Here is a 12,407-nt window from a genome sequence, read left to right as displayed (position 1 = left end):
CTCCCTCTCAAACTTCCTCCTCACTCCCCCTCTACCTTCCCCTCACTCCCTCTCCAAATTCATCTCTCACTCCCCCTCTACCTTCCCCCTCACTCCCCCTCTACCTTCCCCCTCACTCCCCTCTACCTTCCCCCCTCACTCCCCCTCTACCTTTCCCTCACTCCCTCTCCAAATTCCCCCCTCACTCCCCCTCTAACTTCCTTCTCACTCCCCCTCTAACTTCCCCCTCACTCCCCCTCTACGTTCCCCCTCACTCCCCCTCTACGTTCCCCCCTCACTCCCCTCTACCTTCCCCCTCACTCCCCTTCTACCTCCCCCTCACTCCCCCTCTACCTTCCTTCTCACTCCCCCCTACCTTCCCCCTCACTCCCCTCTACCTTCCCCCTCACTCCCCCTCTACCTTCCCCCTCACTCCCCCTCTACCTTCCTTCTCACTCCCCCTCTACCTTCCTTCTCACTCCCCCCTACCTTCCCCCTCACTCCCCCTCTACCTTCCCCCTCACTCCCCTTCTACCTTCCCCTCACTCCCCCTCTACCTTCCTTCTCACTCCCCCTACCTTCCCCTCACTCCCTCTCTACCTTCCCCCATTCCCCCTCTACCTTCCTTCTCACTCCCCCTCTACCTTCCCCCTCACTCCCTCTCAAACTTCCCCCTCACTCCCTCTCAAACTTCCTCCTCACTCCCCCTCTACCTTCCCCTCACTCCCTCTCCAAATTCATCTCTCACTCCCCCTCTACCTTCCCCCTCACTCCCCCTCTACCTTCCCCCCTCACTCCCCCTCTACCTTCCCCCTCACTCCCCCCTCTACCTTCCCCTCACTCCCTCTCCAAATTCCCCCTCACTCCTCCTCTACCTTCCCCCTCACTCCCCCTCTACCTTCCCCCTCATTCCCCCTCTACCTTTCCCCTCACTCCCCTCTACCTTCCCCCTCACTCCTCCTCTACCTTCCCCCTCACTCCCCCCTCTACCTTCCTTCTCACTCCCTCTCAAACTTCCTTCTCACTCCTCCTCTACCTTCCCCCTCACTCCCCCTCTACCTTCCTTCTCACTCCCCCTACCTTCCCCCTCACTCCCCCTCTACCTTCCTCCTCACTCCCTCTCCAAATTCCCCCCTCATTCCCCCTCTACCCCCTCATTCCCTCTACCTTCCCCCTCACTCCCCCTCTACCTTCCCCCTCACTCCCCCTCTACCTTTCCCCCTCACTCCCCCTCTACCTTCCCCCTCACTCCCCCTCTACCTTCCCCCTCACTCCCCCTCTACCTTCCCCCTCACTCCCCCTCTACCTTCCCCCTCACTCCCCCTCTACCCTCCCCTCACTCCCCCTCTACCTTCCCCCTCACTCCCCCTCTACCTTCCCCCTCACTCCCCCCTCTACCTTCCCCCTCACTCCCCCTCTACCTCAAGCGGTTCCCCTGTCAACCCCTGATTTAGCCCCCATCAGGGACACACCACTGTCCTCCTCCTCCTCTATCACCTCCTCCCTGTCTTCCTCCTCCTCTATCATCTCCCATTGTCCTGCTCCTTGATCACCTCCTCACTGTCCTCCTCCTCCTCTATCAACTCCCACTGTCCTCCTCCTCCTCCTCCTCCTCCTCTCACCTCCTCACTGTCCTCCTCCTCCTCCTCCTCACTGTCCTCCTCCTCCTCTCACCTCCTCACTGTCCTCCTCCTCCTCCTCCTCCTCCTCTATCAACTCCCACTGTCCTCCTCCTCCTCTATCACCTCCTCACTGTGTTCCTCCTCCTCTCACCTCCTCACTGTCCTCCTCCCTTCTATCACCTCCTCACTGCCCTCCTCCTCCTCCTCCTCTATCAACTCCCACTGTCCTCCTCCTCCTCCTCTCACCTCCTCACTGTCCTCCTCCTCCTCCTCCTCCTCCTCCTCCTCACTGTCCTCCTCCTCCTCTCACCTCCTCACTGTCCTCCTCCTCCTCCTCCTCCTCCTCCTCCTCCTTCTTCTCCTCTATCACATCCTCACTGTCCTCCTCCTCCTCTTCCTCCTCCTCCATCACCTCCTCACTGTCCTCCTCCTCCTCCTCCTCCTCCTCCATCACCTCCCACTGTCCTTCTCCCTGTCCTGCTCCTCCTCTATCACCTCCTCCCTGTGGTCTGACCCTTGACCTTGTGGTTAGACCTCTCAGTCTGCTCCTGCTGCCTGCATGTGCCTCTCTGTTGTACTGTCACCACAATAAAAGCTTGTCCCCTCTGTCTCCCTTTGTCTCTGTGTCATAAAACCTTTGTGTCCCTCCCTACTCCCGGTTGCCCCCTCACTTAACCAGAGCTTGGCTTCTTCCTTCACAGCATGTGTTTCTCCCTTTCCTACTCCCACACCTCTCCCCCCACTGAAAATGATCTTCAGCATGATTTAAAAAAGCACCTGGTGGCGTTGCCATGCTAAGATGTTGCCTGTTCCTGCCCCCGAAGGCCCTGATTGGTACTGACAGACAGTATTGTATAAACAGCTTGGCTATTTCTCTGATCCTTTTTCTCTTTGACCAAAGCTGGGTTGTCTAAAGGACTCCCTCCACTCCCTCATCTCCTCTCCCAATCCTCCTGTCTGTTAGACAGGGTTCTCCTGGCTGCTCTCTGACCAGACTCTGTTCTGTTCTGTGTGTCCCTTGCAGGCAGCTGTACCTCCAAGAGGCAGCAGAGAGGGAGAGAGAGGCCAAGGCCCTGGATAAGCTGTCTAAAGAAGAATACCTGAAGATGATGCTGGAGGAGAGTGGTCCTGGGGAGGACGGACGGAGGAAGGTGAGATGGTTTACCTGTTGTTACCTGTCACACCAACACACACCTGGAGGAGAGTGGTTCTGGGGAGGACGGACGGAGGAAGGTGAGATGGTTTACCTGTTGTTACCTGTCACACCAACACACACCTGGAGGAGAGTGGTCCTGAGGAGGACGGACGGAGGAAGGTGAGATGGTTTACCTGTTGTTACCTGTCACCAACACACACCTGGAGGAGAGTGGTTCTGGGGAGGACGGACGGAGGAAGGTGAGATGGTTTACCTGTTGTTACCTGTCACCAACACACACCTGGAGGAGAGTGGTCCTGAGGAGGACGGACGGAGGAAGGTGAGATGGTTTACCTGTTGTTACCTGTCACACCAACACACACCTGGAGGAGAGTGGTCCTGGGGAGGACGGACGGAGGAAGGTGAGATGGTTTACCTGTTGTTACCTGTCACCAACACACACCTGGAGGAGAGTGGTCCTGAGGAGGACGGACGGAGGAAGGTGAGATGGTTTACCTGTTGTTACCTGTCACACCAACACACACCTGGAGGGAGGAGAGTGGTCCTGAGGAGGACGGACGGAGGAAGGTGAGATGGTTTACCTGTTGTTACCTGTCACACCAACACACACCTGGAGGAGAGTGGTCCTGAGGAGGACGGACGGAGGAAGGTGAGATGGTTTACCTGTTGTTACCTGTCACCAACACACACCTGGAGGAGAGTGGTCCTGAGGAGGACGGACGGAGGAAGGTGAGATGGTTTACCTGTTGTTACCTGTCACACCAACACACACCTGGAGGAGAGTGGTCCTGAGGAGGACGGACGGAGGAAGGTGAGATGGTTTACCTGTTGTTACCTGTCACACCAACACACACCTGGAGGAGAGTGGTCCTGAGGAGGACGGACGGAGGAAGGTGAGATGGTTTACCTGTTGTTACCTGTCACACCAACACACACCTGGAGGAGAGTGGTCCTGAGGAGGACGGACGGAGGAAGGTGAGATGGTTTACCTGTTGTTACCTGTCACACCAACACACACCTGGAGGAGAGTGGTCCTGAGGAGGACGGACGGAGGAAGGTGAGATGGTTTACCTGTTGTTACCTGTCACACCAACACACACCTGGAGGAGAGTGGTCCTGAGGAGGACGGACGGAGGAAGGTGAGATGGTTTACCTGTTGTTACCTGTCACACCAACACACACCTGGAGGAGAGTGGTCCTGGGGAGGACGGACGGAGGAAGGTGAGATGGTTTTACCTGTTGTTACCTGTCACACCAACACACACCTGGAGGGAGGAGAGTGGTCCTGAGGAGGACGGACGGAGGAAGGTGAGATGGTTTACCTGTTGTTACCTGTCACACCAACACACACCTGGAGGAGAGTGGTCCTGGGGGCAGACGGACGGAGGAAGGTGAGATGGTTTACCTGTTGTTACCTGTCACACCAACACACACCTGGAGGAGAGTGGTCCTGAGGAGGACGGATCGGAGGAAGGTGAGATGGTTTACCTGTTGTTACCTGTCACACCAACACACACCTGGAGGAGAGTGGTCCTGGGGGCGGACGGACGGAGGAAGGTGAGATGGTTTACCTGTTGTTACCTGTCACACCAACACACACCTGGAGGGGAGGAGAGTGGTCCTGAGGAGGACGGACGGAGGAAGGTGAGATGGTTTACCTGTTGTTACCTGTCACACCAACACACACCTGGAGGAGAGTGGTCCTGAGGAGGACGGACGGAGGAAGGTGAGATGGTTTACCTGTTGTTACCTGTCACACCAAACACACCTGGAGGAGAGTGGTCCTGAGGAGGACGGACGGAGGGAAGGTGAGATGGTTTACCTGTTGTTACCTGTCACACCAACACACACCTGGAGGAGAGTGGTCCTGGGGAGGACGGACGGAGGAAGGTGAGATGGTTTACCTGTTGTTACCTGTCACACCAACACACACCTGGAGGAGAGTGGTCCTGAGGAGGACGGACGGAGGAAGGTGAGATGGTTTACCTGTTGTTACCTGTCACCAACACACACCTGGAGGGAGGAGAGTGGTCCTGGGGAGGACGGACGGAGGAAGGTGAGATGGTTTACCTGTTGTTACCTGTCACACCAACACACACCTGGAGGAGAGTGGTCCTGAGGAGGACGGACGGAGGAAGGTGAGATGGTTTACCTGTTGTTACCTGTCACACCAACACACACCTGGAGGAGAGTGGTTCTGGGGAGGACGGACGGAGGAAGGTGAGATGGTTTACCTGTTGTTACCTGTCACACCAACACACACCTGGAGGAGAGTGGTTCTGGGGAGGACGGACGGAGGAAGGTGAGATGGTTTACCTGTTGTTACCTGTCACCAACACACACCTGGAGGAGAGTGGTCCTGGGGAGGACGGACGGAGGAAGGTGAGATGGTTTACCTGTTGTTACCTGTCACACCAACACACACCTGGAGGAGAGTGGTTCTGGGGAGGACGGACGGAGGAAGGTGAGATGGTTTACCTGTTGTTACCTGTCACACCAACACACACCTGGAGGAGAGTGGTTCTGGGGGAGGACGGACGGAGGAAGGTGAGATGGTTTACCTGTTGTTACCTGTCACCAACACACACCTGGAGGAGAGTGGTCCTGAGGAGGACGGACGGAGGAAGGTGAGATGGTTTACCTGTTGTTACCTGTCACCAACACACACCTGGAGGAGAGTGGTCCTGGGGAGGACGGACGGAGGAAGGTGAGATGGTTTACCTGTTGTTACCTGTCACACCAACACACACCTGGAGGAGAGTGGTCCTGAGGAGGACGGACGGAGGAAGGTGAGATGGTTTACCTGTTGTTACCTGTCACACCAACACACACCTGGAGGAGAGTGGTCCTGGGGAGGACGGACGGAGGAAGGTGAGATGGTTTACCTGTTGTTACCTGTCACCAACACACACCTGGAGGGAGGAGAGTGGTCCTGAGGAGGACGGACGGAGGAAGGTGAGATGGTTTACCTGTTGTTACCTGTCACACCAACACAAACCTGGAGGAGAGTGGTCCTGGGGAGGACGGACGGAGGAAGGTGAGGAAACGTTATTAAACACACACACACACTGGACACACACACTGGACACACACACTGGACACACACACTGGACACACACACTGGACACACACACACACACTGGACACACACACTGGACACACACACTGGACACACACACTGGACACACACACTGGACACACACACTGGACACACACACTGGACACACACACTGGACACACACACTGGACACACACACTGGACACACACACTGGACACACACTGGACACACACACTGGACACACACACTGGACACACACACACACACTGGACACACACACTGGACACACACACACACACTGGACACACACACTGGACACACACACTGGACACACACACTGGACACACACACTGGACACACACACTGGACACACACACTGGACACACACACTGGACACACACACTGGACACACACACTGGACACACACACTGGACACACCACTGGACACACACACACACACTGGACACACACACTGGACACACACACACACACTGGACACACACACTGAACACACACACTGGACACACACACACACACTGGACACACACACTGGACACACACACACACACTGGACACACACACTGGACACACACACTGGACACACACACTGGACACACACACTGGACACACACACTGGACACACACACACACACTGGACACACACACTGGACACACACACACACACTGGACACACACACTGGACACACACACTGGACACACACAATGGACACACACACTGGACACACACACTGGACACACCACTGGACACACACACACACACTGGACACACACACTGGACACACCACTGGACACACACACTGGACACACACACTGGACACACACACACTGGACACACACACTGGACACACCACTGGACACACACACTGGACACACACACTGGACACACACACTGGACACACCACTGGACACACACACTGGACACACACACACACACTGGACACACACACTGGACACACACACTGGACACACCACTGGACACACACACTGGACACACACACACACACTGGACACACACACTGGACACACACACACACACTGGACACACACACTGGACACACACACACACTGGAACACACACACTGGACACACACACACTGGACACACACACACTGGACACACACACTGGACACACACACTGGACACACACACTGGACACACACACTGGACACACACACTGGACACACCACTGGACACACACACACACACTGGACACACACACTGGACACACCACTGGACACACACACTGGACACACACACTGGACACACACACTGGACACACACACTGGACACACACACTGGACACACCACTGGACACACACACTGGACACACACACTGGACACACACACTGGACACACCACTGGACACACACACTGGACACACACACACACACTGGACACACACACTGGACACACACACTGGACACACCACTGGACACACACACTGGACACACACACACACACTGGACACACACACTGGACACACACACACACTGGACACACACACTGGACACACACACACACTGGACACACACACACTGGACACACACACACTGGACACACACACACTGGACACACACACTGGACACACACACACACACACACTGGACACACACACTGGACACACACACTGGACACACACACACACTGGACACACACACACTGGACACACACACACTGGACACACACACACTGGACACACACACTGGACACACACACACACACTGGACACACACACTGGACACACACACACACACTGGACACACACACTGGACACACACACTGGACACACCACTGGACACACACACACACACTGGACACACACACTGGACACACCACTGGACACACACACTGGACACACACACTGGACACACACACACACACTGGACACACACTGGACACACACACACACTGGACACACACTGGACACACACACACACTGGACACACACACTGGACACACACACACACTGGACACACACACTGGACACACACACACACTGGACACACACACTGGACACACACACTGGACACACACACTGGACACAAACACTGGACACACACACACACTGGACACACACACTGGACACACACACACACTGGACACACACACTGGACACACACACTGGACACACACACTGGACACACACAATGGACACACACACACACTGGACACACACACTGGACACACACACACACACTGGACACACATACTGGACACACACACTGGACACACACACTGGACACACACACTGGACACACACACTGGACACACCACTGGACACACACACACACACTGGACACACACACTGGACACACCACTGGACACACACACTGGACACACACACACTGGACACACACACTGGACACACACACTGGACACACACACTGGATACACCACTGGACACACACACTGGACACACACACTGGACACACACACTGGACACACCACTGGACACACACATTGGACACACACACACACACTGGACACACACACTGGACACACACACTGGACACACCACTGGACACACACACTGGACACACACACACACACTGGACACACACACTGGACACACACACTGGACACACACACACACTGGACACACACACACTGGACACACACACTGGACACACACACACACACTGGACACACACACTGGACACACACACTGGACACACACACACACTGGACACACACACACTGGACACACACACACTGGACACACATACACTGGACACACACACTGGACACACACACACACACTGGACACACACACTGGACACACACACACACACTGGACACACACACTGGACACACACACTGGACACACCACTGGACACACACACACACACTGGACACACACACTGGACACACCACTGGACACACACACTGGACACACACACTGGACACACACACACACACACTGGACACACACACTGGACACACACACACACTGGACACACACTGGACACACACACACACTGGACACACACACTGGACACACACACTGGACACACACACTGGACACACACACACACACTGGACACACACACTGGACACACACACTGGACACACACACTGGACACAAACACTGGACACACACACACACTGGACACACACACTGGACACACACACACACACTGGACACACACACTGGACACACACACTGGACACACACACTGGACACACACACACACTGGACACACACACTGGACACACACACTGGACACACACACTGGACACACACACACACACTGGACACACACACTGGACACACACACTGGACACACACACACACTGGACACACACACTGGACACACACACACACTGGACACACACACACTGGACACACACACACTGGACAAACACACACTGGACACACACACTGGACACACACACACACACTGGACACACACACTGGACACACACACTGGACACACACACACACTGGACACACACACACTGGACACACACACACTGGACACACACACACACTGGACACACACACTGGACACACACACACTGGACACACACACTGGACACACACACACACAGTGAGGTAATAACCGCAGTAGGTTTGAAACCAATTGATCAACTCTATTTCCCTGCTAGGGAACAAGATAGCCCAGAAACACGGATTTCATAACCTCTTGATGAGACCAAATGAAAGCAGGATCAACATCTGTGCTGTAGCAGCTGACCTGGCTTTGCACTGTGGGAAATACCCTGTTTCACACAGAGACCCTTTCACTATGGGAAATATCCTGTTTCACACAGAGACCCTTTCACTGTGGGAAATACCCTGTTTCACACAGAGACCCTTTCACTGTGGGAAATACCCTGTTTCACACAGAGACCCTTTCACTATGGGAAATATCCTGTTTCACACAGAGACCATTTCACTGTGGGAAATACCCTGTTTCACACAGAGACCATTTCACTGTGGGAAATACCCTGTTTCACACAGAGACCCTTTCACTGTGGGAAATACCCTGTTTCACACAGAGACCCTTTCACTGTGGGAAATACCCTGTTTCACACAGAGACCATTTCACTGTGGGAAATACCCTGTTTCACACAGAGACCCTTTCACTGTGGGAAATACCCTGTTTCACACAGAGACCCTTTCACTGTGGGAAATACCCTGTTTCACTCAGAGACCCTTTCACTGTGGGAAATACCCTGTTTCACACAGAGACCATTTCACTGTGGGAAATACCCTGTTTCACACAGAGACCCTTTCACTGTGGGAAATACCCTGTTTCACACAGAGACCATTTCACTGTGGGAAATACCCTGTTTCACACAGAGACCCTTTCACTGTGGGAAATACCCTGTTTCACACAGAGACCCTTTCACTGTGGGAAATACCCTGTTTCACACAGAGACCATTTCACTGTGGGAAATACCCTGTTTCACACAGAGACCCTTTCACTGTGGGAAATACCCTGTTTCACACAGAGACCCTTTCACTGTGGGAAATACCCTGTTTCACACAGAGACCCTTTCACTGTGGGAAATACCCTGTTTCACTCAGAGACCCTTTCACTGTGGGAAATACCCTGTTTCACACAGAGACCATTTCACTGTGGGAAATACCCTGTTTCACACAGAGACCCTTTCACTGTGGGAAATACCCTGTTTCACACAGAGACCCTTTCACTGTGGGAAATACCCTGTTTCACACAGAGACCCTTTCACTGTGGGAAATACCCTGTTTCACACAGAGACCCTTTCACTGTGGGAAATACCCTGTTTCACACAGAGACCCTTTCACTGTGGGAAATACCCTGTTTCACACAGAGACCCTTTCTGGCGTAGGTTTGTTGGAGGAGAAGGGACTGGTAGAGGAGAAGGGACCGGTGGAGGAGTAGGGACTGGTGGAGGAGTAGGGACTGGTGGAGGAGTAGGGACTGGTGGAGGAGTAGGGACTGGTGGAGGAGTAGGGACTGGTAGAGGAGTAGGGACTGGTGGAGGAGTAGGGACTGGTAGAGGAGTAGGGACTGGTAGAGGAGTAGGGACTGGTGGAGGAGTAGGGACTGGTGGAGGAGTAGGGACTGGTAGAGGAGTAGGGACTGGTGGAGGAGTAGGGACTGGTAGAGGAGTAGGGACTGGTGGAGGAGTAGGGACTGGTGGAGGAGTAGGGACTGGTGGAGGAGTAGGGACTGGTAGAGGAGTAGGGACTGGTGGAGGAGTAGGGACTGGTGGAGGAGTAGGGACTGGTAGAGGAGTAGGGACTGGTAGAGGAGTAGGGACTGGTAGAGGAGTAGGGACTGGTGGAGGAGTAGGGACTGGTAGAGGAATAGGGACTGGTAGAGGAGTAGCGACTGGTAGAGGAGTAGGGACCGGTGGAGGAGTAGGGACCGGTGGAGGAGTAGGGACCGGTGGAGGAGTAGGGACTGGTGGAGGAGTAGGGACTGGTAGAGGAGTAGGGACTGGTAGAGGAGTAGGGACCGGTGGAGGAGTAGGGACTGGTGGAGGAGTAGGGACTGGTAGAGGAGTAGGGACTGGTAGAGGAGTAGGGACCGGTGGAGGAGTAGGGACTGGTAGAGGAGTAGGGACTGGTAGAGGAGTAGGGACTGGTAGAGGAGTAGGGACTGGTAGAGGAGTAGGGACTGGTAGAGGAGTAGGGACTGGTAGAGGAGTAGGGACTGGTAGAGGAGTAGGGACTGGTGGAGGAGTAGGGACTGGTAGAGGAGTAGGGACCGGTGGAGGAGTAGGGACTGGTGGAGGAGTAGGGACTGGTAGAGGAGTAGGGACTGGTGGAGGAGTAGGGACTGGTAGAGGAGTAGGGACTGGTAGAGGAGTAGGGACTGGTAGAGGAGTAGGGACCGGTGGAGGAGTAGGGACTGGTGGAGGAGTAGGGACTGGTAGAGGAGTAGGGACTGGTAGAGGAGTAGCGACTGGTAGAGGAGTAGCGACTGGTAGAGGAGTAGGGACCGGTGGAGGAGTAGGGACTGGTGGAGGAATAGGGACTGGTAGAGGAGTAGCGACTGGTAGAGGAGTAGGGACTGGTAGAGGAGTAGGGACCGGTGGAGGAGTAGCGACTGGTAGAGGAGTAGGGACTGGTGGAGGAGTAGGGACCGGTGGAGGAGTAGGGACTGGTGGAGGAATAGGGACTGGTAGAGGAGTAGCGACTGGTAGAGGAGTAGGGACCGGTGGAGGAGTAGGGACCGGTGGAGGAGTAGGGACTGGTAGATAAATATTTATAGCAATTTATTGAATTTACAGGCAGCAAACGATCAAATCATTATGGTTGGAGACTATTACACAGTGTTAAGTACCTCAATGGACAGTAAAGGAAATCCTTCTACAAGCGATCATGACCGTGCCCTTAAGGAGATCACAAATATTATGGACACATTAGAAATAGTGGATATCTGGAGACTAAAAACCCCCGACCTAGTGAGACATACATGGAGAAGACTTAATCAAGCTAGTCGTCTTGACTACTTCCTTGTCTCTTTCTCTCTTGCATCAAAGGTTCAAAAAGTATTGATAGGAGACAGAATGAAATTGGACCGTCATCTAATTGGCCTTCACAGAACTGTTACCGAATTTCCACGTGGACAG

General features: G+C 54.4%; 1 protein-coding gene across 1 annotated transcript in view; it reads left to right on the top strand.

Moving 5' to 3' along the window:
* The window catches only part of LOC121558081 (signal-induced proliferation-associated 1-like protein 2), a 166,925-nt gene that overhangs the window by 100,318 nt on the left and 54,200 nt on the right, over nucleotides 1-12,407 (top strand). Inside the window, exon 8 of the mRNA XM_045227059.1 lies at nucleotides 2,626-2,752. Coding sequence (XP_045082994.1) covers nucleotides 2,626-2,752 — 127 coding nt within the window. The remainder of the gene's footprint in view (nucleotides 1-2,625; nucleotides 2,753-12,407) is intronic.

This window comes from Coregonus clupeaformis, chromosome 18 (genome assembly GCF_020615455.1).
Source record: "Coregonus clupeaformis isolate EN_2021a chromosome 18, ASM2061545v1, whole genome shotgun sequence".
NCBI classification, from domain to species: Eukaryota; Metazoa; Chordata; class Actinopteri; order Salmoniformes; family Salmonidae; genus Coregonus; species Coregonus clupeaformis.
The sequence above is the reverse complement of the archived record's forward strand: the minus strand, read 5'-3'. Positions and strand labels throughout refer to the sequence as shown.